This window comes from Eulemur rufifrons, chromosome 2, assembly GCF_041146395.1.
Source record: "Eulemur rufifrons isolate Redbay chromosome 2, OSU_ERuf_1, whole genome shotgun sequence".
Taxonomy (NCBI): domain Eukaryota; kingdom Metazoa; phylum Chordata; class Mammalia; order Primates; family Lemuridae; genus Eulemur; species Eulemur rufifrons.
The window spans coordinates 20,818,634-20,844,810 of record NC_090984.1 but is presented as its reverse complement, the minus strand read 5'-3'; the positions used below and the strand labels follow the sequence as shown (position 1 = coordinate 20,844,810).

General features: G+C 40.1%; 1 protein-coding gene across 2 annotated transcripts; it reads left to right on the top strand.

Moving 5' to 3' along the window:
- Positions 1 to 591: 591 nt before the first annotated feature.
- On the top strand, positions 592 to 24,968 carry TSPAN3 (tetraspanin 3). 2 transcript variants are annotated; one of them, XM_069457092.1, is made up of 7 exons: positions 592 to 877; positions 15,176 to 15,367; positions 15,606 to 15,680; positions 16,930 to 17,031; positions 17,969 to 18,121; positions 18,429 to 18,512; positions 24,385 to 24,968. In XM_069457092.1, exons 1-7 carry the CDS (start codon positions 815 to 817, stop codon positions 24,475 to 24,477), a joined length of 762 nt encoding a protein of 253 aa, XP_069313193.1. In that variant the 5' UTR covers positions 592 to 814; the 3' UTR covers positions 24,478 to 24,968. The 2 variants fall into 2 exon arrangements, with proteins under 2 accessions (XP_069313193.1, XP_069313202.1); XM_069457101.1 differs by lacking the exon at positions 15,606 to 15,680.
- The last annotated feature ends 1,209 nt before the right edge of the window (positions 24,969 to 26,177 follow it).

The following is a 26,177-nucleotide window of genomic DNA, read 5'->3' as shown; positions in this document are numbered from 1 at the left end:
AAACACTCAATAATTGTTCATTGCTGTGAGCGATCCAAGATTGGGGGAAGAGTGTGAAAAACTGAAATGTAAAAAGATGTTTCTGCCTTCGTGAGTCTTGGCCCAAAACGTACCACCCTGGCATAGACCTTGCTCCCCGTCACTGACGCACGCAAACGTGTCTCTGCCTTGCCAAGCCCATCACCAGCCTTTTTCCCCGTCTGATGACTCTCCTGAGAGCCAGCCTGGCGTCTGGCGCGGTAAGTTCTCCACGAGCGTTTGTTGGTGTTCATTGCACTTCTCCGGGACAGCGCTGCCCAGTGTGACCTGGTCAGGACAATGTCTACGTGCAGTGGGAGAGATTGGTGTCCCGGACTTTCCTAGGGGAGAACGGGCTCCACATCAGCACTAAGGCTGGAACAGTAAGCATGACTCAATAGGCGGGGAGTCGGTTTGATCCACCAGAACCTCCTTAAGGAGCTCTCTGCATCCAAGGGCGGCCAGAGGCCAAGAAAAGGCGAGAGGCTTCGGCTCCTTTAACAGGCGTGGCCTCGCTGCGGTCTCCGTGGCGTGATTGGCTGAAGAGGCCGCCGCGGCCACGGGAGGCGGAACTCGGTTGCCAGGGAGCTGCGCGCGGCCCGGCCGGGGGCGGCGGCGTCTGCGCGCAGGAGCGAGGTGCTTGCTGGGGTCGGGGTTGCGCGGCGGCGCCGGGGTCTGCGGGACGGCCACGCAGGCGGCGCAGTTCCCAGAGGGAAGCGCCGCCGCCGCCATTGCCGCCTCGCTCGGTGAGCGCAGCGCCGCTCGCCGAGCAGGGCCTTCGCGGGCATCCGGCGCCATGGGCCAGTGCGGCATCACCTCCTCCAAGACCGTGCTGGTCTTCCTCAACCTCATTTTCTGGGTGAGCGGGGCCGGCGAGCGGGCGGAGCGGGGCCCGGTGGGCGGGCGAGGCCTCGGCTGAGGCGCCCGTGGGGCCGGGGCTGGGCCTGGCAGGCGCTGCGGGAGCCGCGGCGGCGGGAGGGGTTCGGGCCGGGGCCCTGCGGCTGAGGCGTGGGGAGGGCGCGGGCCCGGAGGCCGCTTCGCGAGGTCCCTCCCAGGCCCTGGCGAAGGCCCCGGGCACGAAGGACAGGACAGTGGAGGGAAGTCCTCGGTTCCTTTTCGTGGCTGCAGCCGGCGGCCTCCGCGCTCAGCCCGACACCCAGGCCGGCTGGCTCCGTGCCAGGGCCTCTGGGTTGAGTGGCTGGGCCGAGCCTCCCATCTTTCCCGCTGGAGTCGCCTGCTGGACGGAGAGCTCTCACTGCAGGTTCTTTCAGGACAGCAGGCTTGAAATAGGATATTCCCCAAAGGGGTAGGCTCCGCTTTCTTTGTCAGGGGCCCCGAAGACCCAGTGGCAGTCTCGAGGTGTGCAAGCAAGCAGTGCAGATATTCGGGGACGCTACGGGTCAGGGGCGAGAGTTCCTGAGTTAGAGGTCTTGGTGTGTGGACAATTGGTTGGCTGGTCACCAGTCCAGAAAACTGAAGGATTTCAACTCGAGAAGCCAAGTAATCCTTTGACTAGGAAAATCAGTCATGAGAGTGAGTAGCCTGAGGTTATAAACCTTGGTTAAATATGATTGAAATGTTCACAAGATTTTTAAAGTGATGAGTTCACTTTCAATAAAAGATGGCTTATGAATTTTGGGAGGCATACCCCAGAGAAGGGAGTGTTTAGAACCATTCCATCTTAGTTCAGGTCCCTATCTCACTTTTATAATAACCTGTGTTCCTATCAGTCTCTCCACCCTCCAGTCTGTTTGGACCTTGCACCCGGATAAATCTTTTAAAGCATTTTCTCCATCACATCACTTTGTTTTATTTAAAAAAACAAAACGAAAGTTTCAGCAGTAGCATAATTCAACCTCCTTCATTTGGTATTGCTTCTGAAGGGCTCAATCTGGTCCCAAGTCACTTTTCCTCCCTCGACCTGTCATTTCCTTAAACTCTTGCTTGCCCTGAATAGTGTTCTCTGTCCACTGTTCTCAGAACACTCCTTGAACATTCCCATTAACTATACTTTTGTACATTCTCCTCTCCATCCTCACTGGTCCCCATATGGTTCTTTCCTCCCACACATACACACACCTGTTCTGGAAAGAATCCTTTCCTTCCTTCTCCCCTTTCCCCCAACACGGGTGGAACTTTTCATATCTGACAGCTGTAGCATAAAAGGATAGTTATATATAAAAAGGCATTTGCTACACACTTGTGTTGCCTCAGAATCTTTGAGGATGTTTATGATGCGAGGGAAAGAGTCCTGCCTGGGAGGTAGTACCTGTTCAAAATCACCCACGTGACATTGGGATTTCCATGATTTCTTGTCCAATTAGAGCAGTGTTACTCATACTTTGAGTTACAGGCCTTTTTAAAAGGAAAAACAATTTTCAGGGATCCCCAAATGAGAACACTTTATTAGATAGTAAGATACTGAAGAGGCAGAGGCATGGCTCTGTATCCTTTACAGTGCCTTGTGATCTATGAGCATGACTATTGGCTTTTGAAGAATATGTATTGGGTGAATTCTATGCTATTCAAGCTCAAGGACTAGAATTGTTAATGTAACAAAATATTGGAAATTTGGCAACCATTTTCTTTAAATCAGAAATTTTTTTTACTTGAATATATTAGTTCATTCTAAGTGATTGCTCAGTAATCTTTGGATATTGTATAAGATGTGTACTATTACTCCAGTGAAGAAAGTTATTTTGAACTCCATAATGTGTTGTTGCCAGTACTGAAGTCATACTGTTTAGTAAAAATACCTTTATCTGAGTTAGTAGGATGGTAAAGTTTTTGTAAGCTGTGATAAGGAAGTTAAATAGACATGCAGGAGAAAATAATTGTGCCCTAGTGCAACATATCTAATGAGAAAACAGTATTAGGGGTATCTCCCAACAATTTATTAGTTTATGGACAAACTGTTGGAATCTGGTGATGATGGTAATGATAACTACCATTGAGTGCTTACCAGGCACTGTGCTAAGTATGTGAAGTAGCCTCACAGCAACCCCATCTGGCAGGGTGTATTGCTATGCTTATTTTACAGATGAAGGCATTGAGGTTTACTGAGTCAAAGTAGCACACCCAAGGTGTGGTAGATCCTGTATTCAAACACAGGTTGTCCCATACTCTAGAGCCTGGGTGTTAGAGCAAGGTGTGATTTCAAAGATTTGAAAAGAGGAAGGAACTTGTTAGGCTATACAGAATCACTTCTCTAAAACATACTGATTTTAACTTTGTTAAAATTAGAAATTGTGCCAGTATTTGAAGTTGTTTGTTTAAAAAATTAAGTCATTATGAGGAAGTAAGTACATTAAAAAATGTTAACAGGTTCTTCTGGGAATTTGTTATGTATTCTTCAATTCTAGTAAGTGCATTCCCCCCCCCTTTTTTATGCCTTGAGATATAAGAAGAAACATTCTCTACATAGAGGATATCAAAAGTTTATCTAGGTACCCTTGGGCAACTTTAGTAAATAAAGACTTTGTTGCACTGGCTTTTCACTATCCAATGGTAACGGCTGATTGTTGATAAGTGATAAAGTTTAATTACTTTAGCAATACTATTTTTTTTCTTTTCTTTTTTTTTTGAGGCAGAGTCTTGCTCCATCACCTCAACTAGAGTACAGTGAGCTATGTGGCATCATCATAGCTCACGGCAAGCTCAAACTCCTGGGCTCAAGTGATTCTCCTGCCTCAGCCTCCCATAACCGACTAATTTTTTCTATTTTTTATAGAGATGGGGATCTCGCTCTTGCTCAGGCTGGTCTCTAACTCCTGGCCTCAAGCAGTCCTCCTGCCTTGGCCTCTCAGAGTGCTAGGATTACAGGCAGAGCCACCACACCAGGGCCTGCTTTGGCAAGATCTTTAAACTACACCTTCTTATATCTTGATTTCTGGTTCACTTGGTAGTTCACAATATGGAACTACCATATTGAGCTGCAATATGGAAATAGATATGTATGTGAAATACTCAGACACTAAATGATCTGACAGCCAAAATTGGGTTTTTTTGTTTGTTTGTTTATTTTGAGACAGAGTCTCACTCTGTTGCCCGGGCTAGAGTGCTATGGCATCAGCCTAGCTCACAGCAGCCTGAAACTCCTGGGCTCAAGCAGTTCTCCTGCTTCAGCCTCCTGAGTAGCTGGGACTACAGGCATGCGCCCATGCCCGACTAATTTTTTTCTATATATATTTTTAGTTGTCCATATAATTTCTTTTCTATTTTTAGTAGAGACGGGGTCTCACTCTTGCTCAGGCTGGTCTTGAACTCCTGAGCTGAAACCATCCACCCGCCTCGGCCTCCCAGAGTGCTAGGATTACAGGCGTGAGCCACTGCACCTGGCCCAAAATTGTTAATGTTGATTTGGTATAGATAGTTTTGAACAATGCAGTTTAAGAATGTTTTTGTGGAAAGGCACAAACTAAAAGGGGAAACACTCATTTCTAAAATCCTGAAGGTTGTCTTAAAGGAAAATAGTTCCTGTTATGGCTTAAATGTTTGTCCATTCCAAAACTCATGCTGAAGCTTAATCCCCAAGGTGGCAGAATTGAGAGGTGGGGCCTTTAAGAGGTAATTGGGACATGAGGCCTCTGCCCTCATGAATGGATTAATCCAGCGGTCCCCAATCTTTTTGGCACTAGGAACCGGTTTCATGGAAGTTAATTTTTCCATAGGACAGGGCCATGGTGGGGGTGGTGGGTGGAGTGCCTGTAAGTACAGATGAAGCTTCGCTTAACTCACTGACACTTACCTCCTGCTGTGTGGCCCAGTTCCTAACAGGCCACGGACAGGTACTGGTCCACCACCTGGGGGTTGGGGACTGCAGGATTAATCCATTCGTGGATTAATTGATTAATAAATTTTCACGGGAAGGGACTGGTGGCATGCTCAACCGCCTCACCATGTGATGGCCTGTGCTACCTCGGGACTATATAGAGTCCCTACCAGCAAGAAGGCCCTCACCAGATACAGCCCCCCCAACCTTAAACTTCTTAACCACCGTAGCTGTAAGAAATAAAATCCCTTACTTTATAAAGTACCCAGTCTCTTCGTTTTTATGGAGTGGTATAGCTTTAAATGGAAGTGTATTAGTGCTAGACCCATGATAATTTATTGAAGAAGGTTAGGAGTGTTTGAGGTAAATGACTAAAATTTGAAGGCTATTGTAATAAATAGTCATTAGTGTATTCTATAGACTACCAAGGTCAGGCAGGATTTTTATTTATTTATTTATTTATTTATTTTTTGAGACCGGGTCTCATTCTGTTGCCTGAGATAGAGTGCATGGTGTGATCATAGCTCACAGCAACCTCATGCTCCTGGGTTCAAGCTATCCTACTGCCTCAGCCTCCCAAGTAGTTGGGATTACAGGCACATGCCAGTGTACCCGGCTAATTTTTCTATTTTTAGTAGAGACCAGGTCTTACTCTTGCTCAGGCTGGTCTCCAACTCCTGACCTCAAGCGATCCTCCCAACTCAGCCTCCCAGAGTGCTGGGATTACAGGCATGAGCCACCGTGCCCAGCCAAGGCAGCCTTTTTAATTTGGTAGGTCAAATTGATCTGACCCAGGAGGCTTCATCTAAAATCAGTATAAATCAGTACTTTCTAATATCCAGTTTTCATTCTGAGAAGTTAATTGATTACTTAATCAAGTCCTGTGTTATACAAATTACCTTTACTTCTACCCTATTAGAAAAACTAATTGGCTAATATTTATTTTGCTTATATTTATCTTAGGCATTACAGGGGCTGTAAGAGAAAGCTTTGTCCATGCTTGTAGAATTCATAATCTTGAATATCTATTTAGGCCGTTTTTCATCTGCTATAAGAGGTGATAGTAAGACTGAAACGCCTATAGAGTGGGGGAAGTACCACAAGAAAGTCAAAAACACTTTTTAAATAAATGCCTTTAAAAACAACTTTGGAATGTAGCACCTTTACTAATCATGATTCACTCAGATGAAATACCCTATATCCATATAAATCATATTTGAAAGCCATACATAACTTCTAAAATTCACCCTACCTTAAAAAAAACTTATCACACTTACCTGTGTGAATGTATACAATTAAGGAAAATTGCTTTGTTAAACAAATATAACAATATTTGAGCACCTGCTTTGTGCTTATATTGTCAATAAATGGTGAAAAAGAGAAGATCCCCATTCTTACATACTTTCTGGTGGAGCAAGACAATTGAAGAAAAATATCAAATAGTGGTGTGTTATGCAGGGAATTAAAACAGTGTGATGTGATAGAGTGATTGGGTAGCTGTTTTAGGTTGGTAAAGAATCTGGAGTATAAGAAGGAGCCAATTTGGGGGCGATTTGGAAGAGATGGGGGAATTCAAGACTGAGGGAACAGGTGATAGGCCCTAAGGCAAGAATATACTTGCATGTATACCTTCATTCTTTTGTTTAAGAAATAAAAATTTATAGTGAAATATTTCAGGGGTTTTTTTTCCTCCTCACAAATCCTGTGCATACTTCGTGTTTCCAGCACATCCTACACATTCGAGTTGGTAATATGATACTTTTTAAACCGGATCCTTTATCTGACATCATGGAATTTGTTTTTCTACTTCCTGTATTTCTCCTACTCTGAATGACTGCTCTGACAAAGAATATGTCATCGGAACACACCTTCAGCTAACAATTTTTTCATAATTGCTTTTCAGTTGTCTCAAAGAAAAGTAAGCAAGTCATGGTACATAATAGGAAATGTATTTCTTAATTTGTCTTAGACAGTTAGGAAAATGAATTATTCCAGTGTTAGTATATTCTTAGTCATCTGTCCACTGACCAAGAGCCTTGTGGCCCCGAGTAATTATTAATATTTAGAACTTGGAATCAGCAGGAGAGCTCTCTTTAGTTGCAGTTTAAGGAATAAGTTGTTTATTAGCTTTGTAGGATATTTATCATGCTTTGAAATATTTTAATGAATTTTATTCCATAAGGTCCAATTCAAGCCATGGTTTTTTTTTACAGAAAATTTATTCCATAAAATGTGTGCTTACACCAAACAGGTATACCCTAAGAATCATTTACTCGGTAAATGCCTGTTTCTGAGAAATATGAAGAGTATAAACATAGTCTCTGCTATCTGACAACTAATGGGGAGAGGGGGCAGACTCTTCATTGAATTTAATTTCTAGGTGCACCTTTCTCCCAAAAACCATACTTATAATAGATGGTCTCAAGTTTTCCTTGAAAAATATTGTCTCTTCTCCCTTCTCCTTACCCCTTCCTTTTAATAGTTGGGCAGAGTCAATAAATGAGAAAGATTATTTGCATTTACATATTTGTTTTTAATCTAAAGGATGTTTATATAAATGTTGACATATTGTATTTTACATTGTTGCCACTAGTGACTAAAGTTAAACACACAATGCAAGCATGGACAAACTCTAGTATTATAAAGGTTAAGTACTCCAGGCTCCTATAATTATAACTGACTCTTTTCTCAGAGTAGGGTGGAGCCATGAGGATTTTAAAATGCATGTTTAAATTCCATGCTTCTCAGATGATCCCTGGAGTCCTGCAGTCTGAAAATAATCAGTTTTCTTGCTGTTACAATAATTTGGCTATGGCAATTGGTGGTTCTCCAATTTCATTTGCCACTTGAACTTTGGGGGTCTTTCAACTGGTAGGTATAAATTGGATTAAATTGAACAAACTTTGTGAAGCTGGATAAACAATGATTATAAAAACCAAATACAGAAAAAGTGAAAATAGAGCAGAATTGAGGAGCATGACCTTTGGAATATCCTCAGAGTAATAGTTTAAAAGGATTAAAATATTTCTCATGTAAGAATAATGGCAGTAATGATTTGATGTCTATGGCAAAAGTGGCTTATTGTCAAAACTTTAAAAATCCAATTCAAGTAGGATTTTTTAAAACTTGTTTTCTTGAAAGGTGATATATATGAAAGAAGGAGGATAATGTGCACTGAAAGAATCAGAATTGTGTTAGATAATCAGAAAATATCTAAAGGATGAGTCAGAGCCACATAGACCTGAGAAAAGTGATACATGGGAGAGATCGGCAGAGGTGTCTACAGTATTTGGGATTGAAGAGATGCCTATTTTATGTTGGTGGTTAAGGACAGATCTAGGAATTCATTTGGGAGAGAATAGCAAAGTCTCCATTTCAGACATAATTTTAAATATTGTTCTGATTATGCAAGTAATAATTTGCTTTTCTAAGAAGACACTAAAAAGTATTTAAAAAAAAACAAAGTAACATCACCCATAATTCTACTACCAAGAGACAATCACAGTCAGTATTAACATTTTGGTTTGTTTTTAAAATGTCTGTTATGTGATATATGTGTGGTTTTCCCCTCACACACCACAAACATATTACTATGATTTTACAAAATCTTTCAGGGCTGTAATGCAGGCACACCTCTGGATACCAAGGCTTTTGCTTTTGCTTTTGCTATTACAATTTTGTTAAAACATTTTGATGAACATACCTTCTACACACATCTTGTTTCCATCTAACTTATTTCCTTAAGGATAGATTGCTGCATGTGGAATTAGTATATATAAAGGTACGAATGCTGAGGTGGGTATGTGTTGCCAGATTGCTTTCCAAAAAGATTGTCTGTATTAATCTATACTCCCTTCAGGCTAAAGGCCCTTCTTTCTGTACCCTCACATGTCTTTGAATACTGCTTAGCCTTATCATTGACCAATTTTTTAGGTAGAAAATGATGCTTTAGTAGCTTCAGAAATTTTGGTAAGAATAACTTTAATTTCTGAAAGAGGATTTGAAGTCTTTGGAATAGTCTTTTCCTTGAAAGTTGATAGAATAAATGAAATATGTGGGCAGTGAATTTTGCAAAGGAGTAATTGTGTTTAGTGACATGAACTGCTTTATCAGAGTAAGAGTTGAAACAAAGCATGATTGGACTAGAGAATATTATGGTAAGTAGAATGCTAAAAGATTTAAGATGGACTGGGTGCAGTGGCTCACGCCTGTAATCCTAGCACTCTGGGAGGCTGAGGCAGGAGAATCTCTTGAGGTCAGGAGTTCGAGACCATCCTGAGCAAGAGGGAGACCCCGTCTCTACTAAAAATAGAAAGAAATTAACCGGACAACTAAAAATAGAAAAAATTAGTCGGGCATGGTGGCACATGCCTGTAGTCCCAGCTACTTGGGAGGCTGAGGCAGGAGGATCCCTTGAGCCCAGGAGTTTGAGGTTGCTGTGACCTAGGCTGACGCCATAGCACTCTACCCAGGACAACAGAGTGAGACTCTGTCTCAAAAAAAAAAAAAAAAGAAAGAAAGTGAAAACTAATATGGCTGTGCAAGAACTCCATATTAAATGTTAAAAAAAATGTGTCCAAAAAAAGGGATTTCTGCAGATTTTTCCCCTCTCTCTGCTTTTAAAATATGCTTTCTTATAGAGTACACAACAGTTTTTGCCCTGTCTTTCTCTTCTTGACTTATTTTTTTCTTTCTCCCAGCATTCCAGTCACTTCTGCTTTACCAGTTGATTCTTTGAAGCAAAAAATCCCTCCAAAGGAGCAGTTCACACAGGCAAGCAGGAACTTGTCGGGCACTGTGCTTTTAGCTGAGTGAAGTCCAGATGGTCCCTCATTGTTACATTGTCCTGATTCTCGCCAGTTCTAGACATGAATCATCCGTGTCTGCTTCATACCACTGTAGGAAATCACTTCTGTTCTTTGCTTCATCTTCACCCACACGTTCTGTGGGATGCTGTGGGATGCTGTCGCCTTCGCATTTCTAAATTTCCATATAGACACACTTGATGGCAGAGCTACTTTATCTCCCAGTTTGTAACAAGTCTGTTTCATTTTTAATATTGCCAAATTTCAATGGCAAGTTACACTGTGGTTAATGGAAATGAAGGAATTTAGTAATTTTTTAGCATTTTATCAGCTCATGTTTCTTTTATAGAGAATTTGAAAATTACCTCCCCCCAAAACCAACTTCTAAACTATAGAAAAAGCAATCTTATGTAAGTATGGAATTTCTTACTTTAAGAGATTCCACATTAGTGCATATGTAGAAGAAGAGTAAAAGAATAAAGTGAAGTAGCATACTTTTGGAACTCACATACTTACAAAATTTTATAACAAGATAGCCTTATTTTTTTTAGAGGAACAGCTTGGTGTCATGGAAATGCACAGGCTCTCAAAATTTTAAAATTCTGTGACTTAATTTAGAACATAGGCTTATTAAAAGATAAAGAAGAATTTTTTTTTTAAATTATTCTTTCTGTAGTTTCAGAGCTCAGCCTTTCCTTTAAATTTCCTTTCACTTCTTTGTAAAAAGGATGAATATTTTTAGTATACTGTCCTGGCACAAATCCTCCTTATAGGCTCAGATTTTCTCATCAGTGACTAAAGCAGTTCAGCTGCTTCCAAGTTCTACATTTCATCTCCTCTTCTTTTGCACCTCCCTCCTCCCCTCTCCTTCTTCCCCTCCACCCTTTGCAGCTGCTTTGTTGGCAAAGCCCAGATCCTCTGATGGATCCCAGTCCCATCATAGCACTTCAGAAGAAGGATTTAACCAAGCTCACATTTGATTCAGCTTTTCTAATACCCACAGCTTCTATATTAGAAAGTCCCTATGCATACTAGTTAGGAGGTACTTATAACCTCCTCTTCATTTGCCATACAAACTCCACTGTTTCTCCTGTTAGGACACCTACTCTGTATTTTCAGAGTAACTGGTGTCATTTCATAAATTGTTTATTGTACGGCTTAAGTTGGAAGCACTGTATATAGATTTCATTAAAAGCAGAATATTTTGAAGTTGTTTTCAATTTAGGAAACATAGCCACTAGTTACACATAATTTGATTTATATAGTCTTTTTTTTTTTTTTTTAAGGTGGGGGAGGTGAGGTTCAATTTCCTTTTTTTTTTTTTTTTTTCCCCTGAGACACAGTCTCACTCTGTCACCTGGGTAGAGTGCAGTGGCATCATCATAGCTCACTGCAACTTCCCACTCCTGGGCTCAAAGGATCCTCCTGCCTCAGCCTCCTGAGTAGCTGGGCCTACAGGTGCGTGCCACAATGCCCAACTAATTTTTCTGTTTTTAGTAGAGACAGGGTCTTCTTCTTGCTTAGGCTTGTCCCAAACTCCTGAGCTCAAGGGATCCTCCCACCTTGGCCTCCCAGAGTGCAAGGATTACAGGTGTTAACCACTTCGCCTGACCATTTGTATAGTCTTGTATCAGCAGTCAGTACTGTTTCTGCTTTTGTGTGAGCAATAAGTTGCTTCCCACAGTATGTTGCCAAATAGAGCTCTACTATGTTCTCATCTCTGCTGCCTGAATTGGATATTGACTGGTTTGCAGCCTGGGAAAAGAAACTGCTCTAGAGTCTACCAGGAAAGAAGCAGCAGCTTTGCAAATGGCATCTCCTCCATTGCATTCGTTGTAAGTCTGGTTGTCTGTGGTGGTGATTTGTTTTCTGCCTTCTTGCGATCTCAATTTCAGACGAGTGCCTCCGTCTGGGGGAAGGGTAGCAGCAGAGGAAGCATTTCACTTGACCCATTTCCAAGTACACTAAGTGTGAGTCTCAGGAATCTCTTTAGGTTGAAAATTCATCGTTTTATATATAAAATGCAAGTAGTTCTTCAGTGCCTTATGCTTCAGATTAATTGTTGAGTACATATATCCTTTAGTTTTATCTTGTTTTCATTCAAATTTATGTAGGCTAAAACTTGCCTTTTGGAGTAAGAAGAGCTAAGAATATAAAGGATAAAGAGATGACTAATGAAAACAAATTGGACAAAGTTTGATTAGGTCATATTTAGGATTGCTTCTTTTTTCTTTTTCTTTCTTCCTTTCTTCCCTTTCTTTTCTTCCTTTTTCTTCCTTCCTTCCTTCCCTCCCTCCCTCCCTCCCTGGGTAGAGTGTAGTAGCGTCATCAATAGCTTACTACAGCCTGGGCTCAAGCAATCCTTTTGCCTTAGCCTCCCATGTAGCTGGGACTACAGGCATAAACCACCGCGCCCAGCTAATTATTAATTAATAAATTATTATTTTTTTTTTTTTTGTAGAGACAGGTTTTCGATATTTTGCCCAGGCTGATCTTGGACTCCTGGCCTCAAGCTATCCTCCTGCCGCAGCCTCACAAAGTGCTCAGGTTATAGGCATGAGCCACTGCAACTGGCCTAGGATTGCTTTTAATTCAGTTTGAGGACTGATACTATTTACTTTAGCAAAATGTATGTTTATATACTTGTGTATGAGTATATATCACACATGTAGTCAAGAAAAAGTAGTATTTGGTAAGAGTGTTAAGTAGTCCACATACTTCTGTGATAAATGCAGCCAAATTAAAATTAATCTATGTCTCCTCTTTTCCTTTTCCTATGCTCACCTTCATTCTTAGTACTATGTCCCAAAAGCAAATATGTCGGTGACCTCTGAGGACCTTTGAACAGGCATGGTTGCTATAAGTACAGCATTACAATTATGATAACCATTTCTAAACTAATGTATTCTTGATGTGATGGCCATCAGAATTCAGTAAGCTGGATTAAGTTTCCAAATCATAATTGAATGGTGAATTAAAAACTGTAAACATTGGGCCTAAGAGAAACAAAGCAAATACAAAGCAAAACTTATGTTAGAGATGAGAGGGTGTTTTCATGGGAAGGGATCCAATGAGGTGTACTCGATAAATTTTAATAGATACCTGCTACGTGCCAAGCACTGTTTTAGGTGATGGGTGGTGATACAAGGCTGAAAGGCAGTTGGGTACAATTTGTGCCCTGAAGGGATGTTCAGACATGTGTAGTTATAACTGCAACAGTTTTAATAAATACTCTGTTAGAGCCATGCACAGGTCAATACATATGTGGACAAAGGGCACCTAATCTAGCCTGAAATGGTCAAGAAAGGCTTCCAAAAGGAAGGGGTGACATTTAAGCTGCATCTTAAAGAGCAATGAGTTCCCAGACGGATGAAGAGAGAGCATTCCAGATAGAACAGCAGAGATAAAGAAGTGAGAGATGTGGTACGTTTGCGTATAATAGTTTTATATTGTTTGGGGTGTATGAAGGGTAATGAAGTTTGAGCTTAAAAGCAGAGAGGACGAGCTTGATTCATCAGGAGACTTACTTCCCCCATCCTGAGTTTAAGCAAGGCTAAGCCTTGATCTGGTTTGTATTTTTAAGAAAAATAACCCTGGTAATATAAGGAACATATTAATGGGCAGGGAAAGTCAGGAAGTAAGATTTAGGGTGATTGCTTTGTATGGCTTCCTTTTCTGCCAAAAGAAAAAGATTTAGGGTAAACAATGATAAGGCCCAAATTAAGACAGAAGCACTGCAGTACAGTTGAAGAGCAGTTGAGGCATTCGGGTAATGTTTTGGAAGTAAACTTGAAGGAGTTCGGTGATTAGTGGGATATAGGGGTGGGACAAGAAAACAGTATAGGGTAACTAACCTTCAGGTATTAGACTAGAAAAATGAGATGTCTGGTGCCTTTTGCTATGCTAGGAATGTAAGGGAAGATTAGATGGGGTGAGCAGGAAGGCAGATGGAAATATGTAGGTTTGAGATGATTTTAATAGCTCAGGCAGTGAGCTATGGGGACTAGTGAAGCCATGGCTGCCGTAGCCCAAGGAGAGCCCAGAGAATGAGTAAGGAATGAGGCCGAAGATAGAAGCCTGGAGATCACTAACAGTTCCAAGTCTGGTAAAGAAGAGTCCATAAAGAGAATGAGAAAGTGTGCAGCTATGGAAATTGGAAGAAAACCAACAGTGGGGCCTCTCAGAAGCCAGAGGACGAGAGTTTCACAACAATATGTTTTTTAAAATTGTCTTCATTATTCTGGTTGTCTTCTCATTTTAAAAAGTCTGTGTTATAAAAAAAAAAAAAATCAAGTTACTTTCTCAACTTTACATAAATGGAGTTTTTTTCTTCCTGATTTGACAGTGATTATAATATCCTACTATAAGAAAATAGACTGAAGACGCTCTCGTTTACTGGATTTTGTAGACTTAGGAAATGAACTGAGTTCTTAGGTTCAGAGGAGTTAATGATATTTCCACTACCATTGTGGAGTCTATTTTCTAGTTTGAAGATGATTTATATGTCAATTTTTAAAGGATGGTGAAATAATTCTTTTCCTCTGAAAGTTTCAAAGGGTTCTATAAATGATAACGCATTAGACTAAATGTTGTAACAGTTAACCTGACACTGCACTTGCTTATTTGCATATAAGCTAGTGGCACTGAGCTGTCAGCACAGAGCTGGTACCCAATGATAGCAAAACTGACAATGATAGAAAATGTGTGTCAAACTCTGCAGCTAGAGAAGGGTGCCTGGAGCAGCAGCTGAAATAAGGAATACCTGTTCCATGACTTTCCGCATTCACTTTCCCTTTAGGTGTCTAACACCTTGTTACTCAGACTATGCTCCAAGAACCAGCTGCATCAGCAGCACGTAGGAGCTTGTTAGAAATGCAGATGCTCAGGCCCCCCCCCACCTACTGAATAAGAAACTGCAGTTTAGTAAGACCCTCAGGAGATTCCTAGTCACATCAAGTTTGAGAAGTGCCATTCTCAAGAACAAAGAGATCAAAGTGGAATGTTCTTTAGTGACTGAGCCCTCTGGCTTTACTATTTTACAGTCTCTAGTAAAGTTTTTTGGAAATAGGTATCATGCTTACCAGCTATTATTATATTTTCTTTCCCCCACGGGAGTAGAGATTTAGAAGTATAGATTCTGGAGTCAAATTGCCTGAGTCCAAATCCTAGCGCTGTCAGTTGTACCTAATGTCCCCATTTGTTGAGAGCAACTGCAGTGAGCAGAGATCTCCCACCAACCCACTGATCTGTACTGGACATGTAGTTGGGCTACAGATAAGCCTTTGCAGGGAGTGTGTGTGAGGGGTGTTGTCATCTGTGTTATTTCTTTGACTCATGGTTTCTTGGTCCTCGCTGAACCATCAGTTATTGAAAAGTAGGTAAACTTTGGAAAATTTTTAAATTTTATGTAGTCAAGAGATGTGCTTAATAATGAAATAGACTTTTCAGCTTTACTGAAAAAAGTCTACAAATAGACTTAAAAGTGATGAGAACTCATTAAATTTTAACCTACCAAACTATAGTAGGAAATAATTTTACCAGCACAGCTTAGAGACCAATGCTCTGACCTTGTTTTCCGCAGGGGGCAGCTGGCATTTTATGCTACGTGGGAGCTTACGTCTTCATCACTTACGATGACTACGACCACTTCTTTGAAGATGTGTACACTCTCATTCCCGCTGTAGTGATCATAGCTGTAGGAGCCCTGCTTTTCATTATCGGGTTAATTGGCTGCTGTGCCACAATCCGAGAGAGTCGCTGTGGACTTGCCACGGTAAGTTAGCACTTCACTGACTGCCTGTGTCATCAGGACGTGCGGGAGTATTTAATCTTGCTACTCTCTTCTTGAATTGAATGTGGAATTTTGTAGTTTCTTTGGCTCTTATAATTGGAATAGACTTAGCACTTGTCTTAAACTTCTAGCAGTTATCTCCGATAATTGTTGTTTTATCAAGTGTAGAGTTTTTTTTTTTTTTCATTTGTGTTTAATTTTCCACAATGTTTCCTTACAGTTTGTTATCATCCTACTCTTGGTTTTTGTCACCGAAGTTGTCGTCGTGGTTTTGGGATACGTTTACAGAGCAAAGGTATGTTGTCTGCTGTAATTCACATAATGCTTTAAAGGGTGATTTACATTTTTCAATTGAAGTCAAACAAATTTGTTTTATCAGAATCAAAATTTTCTTTTGCTTTTTTTGTTTAGCCAATGCTTTAAATATCTAAAGTTAAAAAGCAAGTATTTACATATCAAGACTTCTAGTCTCATTTAATATAGCACAGTTTTAATTATATTGTTGATTATAGGTATTTATGGCTGCAAATGAATAATCAGCTGAGAAGTTTGTTCACATTTCCTCAGCCTGTAGATTCCCTGTATTGGGGATGGAGGGAGTATAAATTTTCTGATTTTTATTTTTATTTATTTTTTTGAGACAGAGTCTTGCTTTGTTGCCCCAGGTAGAGTGTAGTGGTATCATCGTAGCTTGCTGCAACCTCAAACTCCTGGGCTCAAGTGATCCTCCCGCAGCAGCCTCCTGAATAGCTGGGACTATAGGCATGCGCTATGATGCCTGGCTAATTTTTCTATTTTTAGTAGAGGCTGTTGCTCAGGCTGGTCTCAAACTCCTAGGCTCAAGGGATCCTCTCGCCTCAGCCTCCAAGAGTGCTAGGATTTACAGGCATGAGCCACCGTGCCCAGCCTGAATTTTCTGATTTTTGTTTTAGAAGAACTAAACTGAAGATTTCATTTTCCATTGCCTCTTTCAAAAATGCCTTGGCCCTGGACATAGAAAAACATATTGTTGTGATCCTACCTTCCACACCTGTCCTGGGAAACAAGGGGTCCTGTCAACTTAGAATGCCAAATTACTTTTGCACATTTAGCCAACTCTAAACATTGAATAAGTAAAATGGAAATAATGTTGGTATTATCCCAAAAGTATCTTATAGGGGCTTCAAAGTTGTTTTATTTATACCTAATTTAGGAAAGGAAAATGAGTAGGTCTTCTGAGAAACTTATTTGAAAAAGGAAGGTATCCCTTTATAATTTAGGACATCTATTCCAAGGTTCAATTTCTTTCTCTTTTGAATAAATTGTTAGCCTGCCATCTTGCACACAATCTTCTCTTTGAATGCTTTAATCTGTGTGATATAATGTCTGAATTTTTACCTGGCACCTTGAATCTGTATGAAGGCAGGAAGGGAGAAAACTTTTTTCTTACAAGAGATACACAGAGATCTGATAATTTGCAAACATTTAGATACTTTAGCTGGAGCCTTGACCAATGTTACTTTTACCAGCATTTTTGAGGGACTGAATTCTTTGTTTTGATTCAGGTGGAAAATGAGGTTGATCGCAGCATTCAGAAAGTGTATAAGACCTACAATGGAACCAACCCTGATGCTGCCAGCCGGGCTATTGATTATGTACAGAGACAGGTGAGCTTTCCTGAGGCAAATTTGGTTTTGAAGGCCAATCACTATTGGGTCAACACTAAACTAACTGGTATTACTGTGTAAATTAGCCATGTACCTTCACAGCCATGATTATCCTCCTGATGTGTCCAATATTTTTCTACACTCTTCACGCTTGATAAGTTTATTCAACATCATCTAGTCTGATAAGAAGTGTCTTAAACTTTTTTGTTATCTGACTATCCCCTTGCCAACCCCGGTGCTCTCCCCTCCCTCAGCCAAGGAACTTAGAGGGGTCATAATGGAAGAGAGGTATGTGTCACCAGAAAGGTGGGAGTCCAGATGGACTCTCAGGCAGGTGGGAAGTCTACATATACCTTTAGAAAGATCAGGAAAGGCGAGAAACTGTTAAACAAAGTTGTTATGGACAATTTAAAACATACATGAAGGTAGAGGGAGTAATAGAATAGATCTTTGTACCCATAACCCTGCCTGAAAAATTGTAAACTTTTTGTCAATCTTGTTTTGTTAACCCCATATATTTTTTGCTCAGTTGTCTTAAAGCAAATCCCAGACATTTCAGACAAAACATTTTAAACACTTTGTCATTGAAAGTAATATTTAACTTGGAACCAGATATTTAACATGTAAGGTATGAAGATGTTCCTTAGCTGAAACTACCCCTTATAGGCAATGTGCTTTTTATGTAAAGATTCTAGAACCACTATAACCATGTCTGGCTATTTAAATTTAAGTTAAAAATTCAATTCCTTAGTCACACTGGCCACAATTGAAGTGCTCAGTAGAGCTTCATATGGCCAGTAGCCACCCTGTTGGACCATGCAGACCGTCCATCATTGTAGGAGGTTCTATTGGACATCACTGGTCTAGAGTAGCTTATCTGAAAGCTTTATATTGTGTGGAACCCTAAAATTCAGCCATCTGTTCTCTTCTCCTCTAGCTGCACTGTTGTGGAATTCACAATTACTCAGACTGGGAAAATACAGATTGGTTTAAAGAAACCAAAAACCAGAGTGTCCCTCTTAGCTGCTGCAGAGAGACGGCCAGCAGCTGTAATGGCAGTCTGGCCCACCCCGCAGACCTCTATGCCGAGGTGAGTCTTTTGGCCAAAACTTGAGTCTGCCATGAGACTTGGTTCTCACTGTGTTACCACCACCTGGAACTTCTTTTCTGCCCCCTTTTGCTTGTCTTGAATGCCATTTTGTTTTACTGTGAGTTATTTTAAAAGGTACTATCTTTTGCTGTAATTACATCTCTGTAGGTTATTCTAACCGTGTAATCTTTTTTCCCTTTTTCGGTTTCTGTCATTTTCATTTCTGTCAATGAGTACTAATCTGTGATTCTGAAGTTTTCACTTTAAAAAAGGATTTCTAGTGAGGATGACTATATGTTTGTTACAGGGGTGTGAGGCTCTAGTTGTGAAGAAGCTGCAAGAAATCATGATGCATGTTATCTGGGCAGCCCTGGCGTTTGCGGCTATTCAGGTAAGCACAGCTAGCCAAGGAGTTGTTACCAGAATGAGTTGGTTCTCTGAGGTTAGCCCTGACTGGTTTTAATCACCTAAGTATGGTGAATCTTTGTATGTATAGGTAACTTGGAAGAGATTGAGGTTTAGCCACCGGTTTCCAACATCTTCCATTTCTTCTCTCTAGACTTAGACCCAGAATGGTCTAAAGAAACCAGAGGGGACTCTTTGCCTTATTTTCTTGCTTCAATTAGTGGGCGACCTGCTCAAAATATGAATATAAACAAACTGTTACAGTAATGTATTCTTGGGAGGTATTTTAGTAGAACTTTTAAAAATTGTACTGCTTTATTTCTGTTTGGAAATGGAAAGCTATATTTCAATCTTTTTGTGTACCATTCTCCTTCCAGTTCTTGTTTTTCTGTCCTTGAGGGTTTTATATATTCAAATAGCTAGATCAACAACTGGTACTACAACACTAGTGTCTTACACTAAGAGGAACAATTTTATTGCTCTATAGAAAAGGCCTTCCAGTAAAAACTGAGGTTCTAGCCTCTTCTGTATTTGCAGACTTAGTTATAATATTTTAGACTGACAACCATCAAGGAGTCTGTGACATCACTTGGTATATACGGAATTGTGCTCTGCCATTATTGGTAGCTGAGGGGACCTGTTTTCCCAACTGTTAGCATTGAAAATAGTCGTTCTCTTCCCTAGTTCGTGCTAGTTCAAGCTAGTTTGTGCAAAGTAGCTGGTAAGTGCTTAATCACCTCTCACTTTATCTGCTCCCAGCTCCTCACCCCCTAAAAATACCACACACTCATCCTTCACCCACACCTAAAAACAATTAAATAAGGAAGATGGCCATTTTCTCACCCAACACAGCTATTCCACATTCCTCGTTTCTCAGGTGTATACAGTATATCTTATAAATTCTGTTAGGGGAATGCCTTAGAGGAGTCTTACAACTGAGAATAGCTATTTGAAAATGATTAGAAATCCTTTGCGTCAGATCTAGTTCTCAGAGTATTCTTTTAGTTCTTGAGATAAGCTTCAGGCCTAGAGAATCTATTTTAAGAAAGTGTAGATATCTTATAATTGTTAGATAAAACTAATGTAATTACTAGTTTAAATGTAAATTGCTTAGATTGCCTGCTCTTTGTATATTTGCACACAAGCTAGTGTGTTAATGGGAAGTACCTTTTAAAATGGCAAAAGGGTAATTGTTTACTTTGCTAGTATTCAAACAGCCTTGAAATGATTCATTAAAAAGCCTAGCTCTTTATTTGCAATGGTCTTTGCCCTTCTAAGCATTTACTTTGTGGCTCAACATAGCAGTAATCTGGTGATAAGCAGGGATGTGTTTCATATTTTGATTATCTGTGCAAACACATTCATTTAGCTAAAAATAATGAAATATGAGGGAGGTCTCTTTTCTCAAGTAGCATTCTGATCTGTGCGTTCTCAGTGATTTTATGTGGTAATAAAGCTGCACGGGTTAGCATGCAGCAGAACAGCTCTGGAAATGTATGGTGCTTGTGGTCATGAAATATGCAGCATGCATGTAGAAGACTGATGAAAATTGTCACTTTGGCTACGTCCCTCATCTAGTTAAACTAGCTTATTTGTCTGCCAGATATTTACTCTTTAAATGTATTTCAGTGGGAACTAATAAATATTTTAACTGGTCTTTTAAGTATGCCTGCCATACTTAAGTTTTATACTTAAATCAGCCTGACTTAAATAATATCTGGTAAAGATTTGACTTTTTTTTTTTGAGACAGAGTCCTGCTCTCTCACCCTGGGTAGAGTGCAGTGGCGTCATCATAGCTCACTGCAACCTCAAACTCCTGGGCTCAAGCCATCCTCTTGCCTTAGCCTCCTGAGTAGCTGGGACTACAGGCATGTGCCACCATGCCTCGCTAATTTTTCTGTTTTTAGTAGAGACGGGGGTCTCACTCTTGTTCAGGCTGGTGTTGAACTCCTGAACTCAAAGTGATCCTCCTGTCTCAGCCTCCCAGAGTGCTACGATTAGAGGCATGAGCCACTGTGCCCGGCCATGATTTGACATTTTCAATTCAGCAAGTCTAAGTTAGGGATTCAGAACTTTCATGGACTCAAAACCTAATGGTTTTGGAAATTAAAAAACATTGGTTTTAAGAGAAAAACACCCATTTCAAATAATAAAAGAATTTTCTGTAATGTGTTTTTTAAGAGTACCTATAAATGTTCTAAGCTTTTGGTATTCAAAATCTGATGTGAATCGGTGCCCTGAGTGTGGAAAACCTGAACAAAGGCAGAAATAACAGAAAGATCCGTGGGCTTTTGTGCTTGTACATCAATCCTGATATTGAAATTTAGAGATAGAGAGATGCTTGGGGATTCTCCAGTCCCTGTCCCCTTTGTTTTGCTGCAAAATTTAGGGGGAGCAAGGATAATATGACTTGTAACCGTCACACAGAGAGTGGCAAAACTAAAGCTTGAGCCCTGGCTCTACTTGTACTCTGCCTCCAATTACATATCTAAAAATTAAGATACTCAGAACATTAAATCCCTAAATTCTGTTAGGAAACATGGCAATTAAATTAATACTTCAGATGGATAAAATACAGAGATAAAATGGTGGAGTTGAGTAGTTACTGTAGAGACTGAATTTTGTCTCCTTGTTTGCAAAGCCTGAAATATTTAGCCCTCTAAGAAAATGTTTGGTGATCTTTGCTCTAGTTAAATAATCTGGGTTTGGGTAGAACCAAAATGATCAAAAAAGAAAAATCTGAAAAACACTATGATAGGATTTTTGAATATAAGTGAATGAAGGTTTTAAAATTTTGCTACATGCCTTATTAATCAGCAAGATGTTTTGCTGCTTTGAGAGTAACCAGCCTGTTAAATTAACAAATGATCAGTTATGAATTTTATATTTAAAGGGTGTGATCATAGTAATAGACAAAAATCTGAGTTTTGATATGTCAAGCTCTTAAGTATGTGCTGTGGGCAAGGCTCTCTGCAAAGGCAATATGGGGAAAATGGGAAGTGTCAGTTCTTACTTTGGCATCTCTTGACGTTGGCGTGTCCTCAAGATTTAGTAACCAAGGGCAAACTTGCATAGAGAACTGTTTCCCGAGGCCACGTTGCTTTTTCTTTGTGCCAATTATGAAGGAGATTGAGACTGCTTTTTCCTTCCTCTTCCTTTTTGATTACCAGTTATTTATTAAAATAAGTTAAAATATGTAAATAAATAGCACTTTGGGTCAGACCCCCCAGATAGTAGTTAAGATTGACTGGCTTAATTCTGACACTCTTTTTTAAAAATTCCAAACAATTCTTCCTTAAAAACTTTAACCAAAGTATAAAAAGCTAACTCTTGAGTGGCTCAGATTTTTTTTTTTTTTCTTTTTTTTTTGAGACAGTCTCACTCTGTTTCCCGGGCTAGAGTGCCGTGGCGTCAGACTAGCTCACAGCAACCTCAAACTCCTGGGCTCAAGCAATCCTCCTGCCTCAGCCTCCTGAGTAGCTGGGACTACAGGCATGTGCCACTATGCCCGGCTAATTTTAACCCTAACCTTAACCCTAACCTTTTGTACTTAGCTTCTTAAAAACAAATGAGTATCTTTTGGGTACAGACCTACCTTTTTATTTCATAGCTGCGTAGTATTCCATTTTATGGGCATATTTTAATTGACATTAATGGGCGTTTATGTAAGTCTTGCTATGACAAAAATGCAAGTAGTGAATATCCTCTGGATTCATGTTCAAAGGCTATTTATAGCAAAAATTTATAGCCATGAAATTGAGGGATCAGAATGTATGAATGAATCTTGATAGGTATTTCCAAATTTTTCTCAGAAAAGGGTATTTCTAATGTGCAAGAATTCTTATTTTTTTATAAGAATGCCTGTTTCCCCATACCACCACCTACATAGTGTATCATAGAACACTTTACTTTGGAAATCAGGTTTTTAAAATCACCACTTGTCATTTTTTGCAGTTTTTGCAGTTCTGGGTATGTAATATAACTAAGTGGGCTAAGTGAAGGTTAGTTCTCCTGACTTGAATGTTGGAGGGCATCATTTCATTACAAGAAATAACACTGGAGCTAAAATATTTGTATATTTCCAAGTCTATTGTTGGAAAATTTCAATAATCAGTTAAATTTCAGTCTAGCAAAGCTTTGGAAATGGGCCTGCAATACGTAGGGGTGAGGGTAAGAAGTTATTGTGTAGAGTTTAATGTTCTTAAAACAGACTCATTCCCAAGCACAAGTAGGGTTTTATCAAGCTTATTTAATTGTTTTAAATCAATACAAGTTGACTTAATTGAAATAAAAGTATCAGAAAAGAAATACTTATTTCAGACCTCATTTTGAGAATGCTGACTCTTCCAGTAGAAGTTAACCAACTGAAAGTAATGTGAGGAGGTTGGGGTTAGAACAGAGATTTTTTTTTTTTGCCATAGAAAATCAGTAATTTCTGAGCGTTGCATTTTTATTGCTCGATTTAACATTGCCTGGGAACATAATTGTGTTTGATTTTATAGCTGTTTTAACAATGTTTTGATGTACAGTGAGCAGAAATGTATTTCTCTAGGAATTAGGTACTAAACATGTCTCGAATTGGCTTAAGATATTTAGTAAACAATATCCATTTTTTAAATGTCTTTAAGGTGCTTTGCACTAGTAAGCACTCAGCAAATGGCGATGTAATGAAACTGATGGATTTGAGTAGCAAATGCATACATCCTGAATGGGTAGAATACAGGCCAATCCGAGGGCAGAAATTAGAGTGTGTGACTTTATACCATGGAGAATTTGGATTGAGGATATCCTCTTCTTGTATGTGTGTCTTATTGGTAGTTAATCTTCCACTTCAAACTTTGAGAGTCTGTTTATGGATCCGGGTACATTTGCTGAAATTAGATTGACCCCATATGTGCAGAGGGCCTTGCCTTTTAAAATCAAATAACAGGCCTTTCGCTGTCAATGAGAAGTTAGAGCAGCAAATTAACTTACTCTTATTTTGGTTACTGTTTATATTTTGTGAGATGGTAGGTCAAAAATTCTAGAATCGTTTTCTCTTTAATCCAGATTAATCCTCTTACTTACCCAAAATAACATGGCATGACTTCATTAGTATTCCAAAATGCTACCACAGAAGGATTAGGAACTTATTAAAATAAAATGATGAAGGAAGAGTGACCTTTAAAAAGTAATATGCACGTAATACCACAGAACCGAACCTGGATTTCAAAAGGAGTAAATGTGAAAGAAACAAAAACCTTCAAACTATATTTTTTGGCATCAGGATTGGTTTTCCACTATAGGGCTACTCATGTACTGAATTTTGTGGATTGTTATAAAACCTCTTTCTCCAAAATCCAGATGACTGAAAAGACCACCATCAAACACACGTAGTCTCAATCATTCCACTCCCTGGACCTTCGCTGTCTGGTATGGTAGCCACTAGCCACATGTGTCTAAATTTAATTTAAATAAAATAAAGCGTGCAGTTCCATAGTTGCACTAGCTACCTTTCAAGTGCTCAATAGTCACATGTGGCTAGTGGCTACCGTATTTGACAACACAGATGTAGGATGTTTCCATCATTGCAGAAAGTTCTCTGGGACAGTACTGCTCTAGACTGATAGTGGAGGTGGCAGTAAGGGAGTCTCCTCTGCTGGTTTCGCAAAGATTTCCTGGTAGAAGGCAGGGAAACAGTACCCAGATAATTCCTTAAAAAATAATGTCATCATAAGAAATTCCTTCTGTCGATTTTATTGCCTTTTTGATGATTTGAGGTTAGTGAACTTTGAAACAGCTCCACTGCCAGCAAAGAAATACACACTTGCCATTAAAGTCTTCAGCCTTTTCCCCCATTGTTGTTTTCTCCCAACAGCTGCTGGGCATGCTGTGTGCGTGCATCGTGCTGTGCAGAAGGAGTAGAGATCCTGCTTATGAGCTCCTCATCACTGGCGGAACCTATGCATAGTGGAACACTCAAGCCTGAGCTCTTTAGTCTTGTTCTGATTTGGAAGGTGAATCGAGCAGGTCTGCTGCTGTTGGCCTCCTGAGTTCATTTAGTTAAAGCACACGTGTACTGGTGTTGGATAGCGCAGCTTGGCTTTTCATGTACCCACCTACTTACCTGCCCCCCCCATGACTTTCTTTTCCCTTGTTATAGCTGACTCTTCATGCCCCTAAGTTTTTAAGTATGATGGTAAATGTTCTAATTTCAGAACCAATTGTGAGTAACGTAGTGTGGTAGAAGTAAAGGAGGACGGTGGGCCTACTTCTGTTACCTCCAAGCAGTAATGGGACTTACGCTGAAGTATCACCAGGTCCTTTCAGTCTTCTCAATGGAGAACTCTTGGCCAAAGGTTTTTGTGGGGAGAGGAAGGAAGCCAACTATCTGGTTAAAGTTAACACCAGATGGTGCCCCCATCGGTGTCCTTTTAAAAAATATATACTCTAGTCCAATAAGATAGCAACTGTACAAAATGGCTAAAATAGATTTTAGAATCATATGGTATATATCTTGGTTCATCTTCAAAATCAGAGACTGATATTTGAAACTAGTGGTTTTTAATCAAAGCTGGCTTTATAGGAGGAGTATAATGTATGCAGTACTGTTTTAAAACAATTAGTGTGAGTGTGTGAGTGCGTTTTTGTGTGATTGAGCCCATTCCTCCTAAGTCAAACTTGTTAGAAATAATGTACCCATATAGACTAGCAAAATAGTATGTAGATGTGCTCTCAGTTGTAAATAGAAAAATCTAATTCAATAAACTCTGTATCAGCCCTCAACATGTAGTTTTTAATTATTTTGGGGATATTTCAACTCCAGAGCAGCAGTATAATGTTTTCTAATGTTTCTAATGTTTGGTGCTGTCTACAGTTCATTATGATTTGCACGTGTTTTCATTATAGCTGTTGCCAAATACTAAAGGCCTTGGTATTCAAAAAACCACAGATGTTTTGCAGTCCAGTATATTCCACAAATACGGAGCATCTACTGTGTACAAGGCACTGGGGATGTGGTGGATTAAGCTGTCCTTGTCTTCGGGGAGTTTGGAGTCCTAGTGTAGGAGACGTGTAGGAGCAGATTATTTCTGTACAGTGCAGTGATGGTAGTAATAAAAGAGGAGGAGCCCAGAGAGGTCAGGAGGGACTTCCTGGAGGAGATGCCCAAGCCTGAACGCTGGGTAGGCTTTGTTGGAGAGAACACGCAGGAGTATGAAATGTTTGTGTGGATAGGTAGCTACAAGGAGCTCATTGTGCCTGGAGTTTGAAATACAAGGCTGGGAAGAGAAGTTGGAGAAGTGGCAAAGCTCAGGTTCTCTAGTGTCTTGTAGGATATCCTGTGGAGGTCAGACTTGTCTTGAAGATGGAGGCAGCTATTAAAGGGTTTGAACATGGCGGTGAAGCAGACCTTCTTAGACGGCCCGTGTGGCTGCGGTCTGAGGATGGATTGGAGGGGGACGTGCCTAGGCGTCAGTTAGGTTGATGGGGTAGGTGAGGAGAGAGCCTAAGCAAGAAGTAGTGTGCTGTTGGTAGACGTGGTAAAGGCTGGACTCAGACTGGAGGGGGAAAAATGGCAGAATTTGATCACTGGTTGACTGGATGTGATAGAGAGAGAAGGGAGAAGAAAGGAGGAATCTGGGGTGAGTCCCAGGTTTCTGGCTCAGTCAA

Bases quoted from the DNA above. Each gene is read 5' to 3' on its own strand.
- TSPAN3 (XM_069457092.1), top strand. From the start codon at position 815: ATGGGCCAGTGCGGCATCACCTCCTCCAAGACCGTGCTGGTCTTCCTC. The intron at 15,368-15,605 runs GTAAGTTAGCAC...GTTTCCTTACAG, and splicing joins GTCGCTGTGGACTTGCCACG to TTTGTTATCATCCTACTCTT. The intron at 18,513-24,384 runs GTAAGCACAGCT...TTCTCCCAACAG, and splicing joins TGGCGTTTGCGGCTATTCAG to CTGCTGGGCATGCTGTGTGC.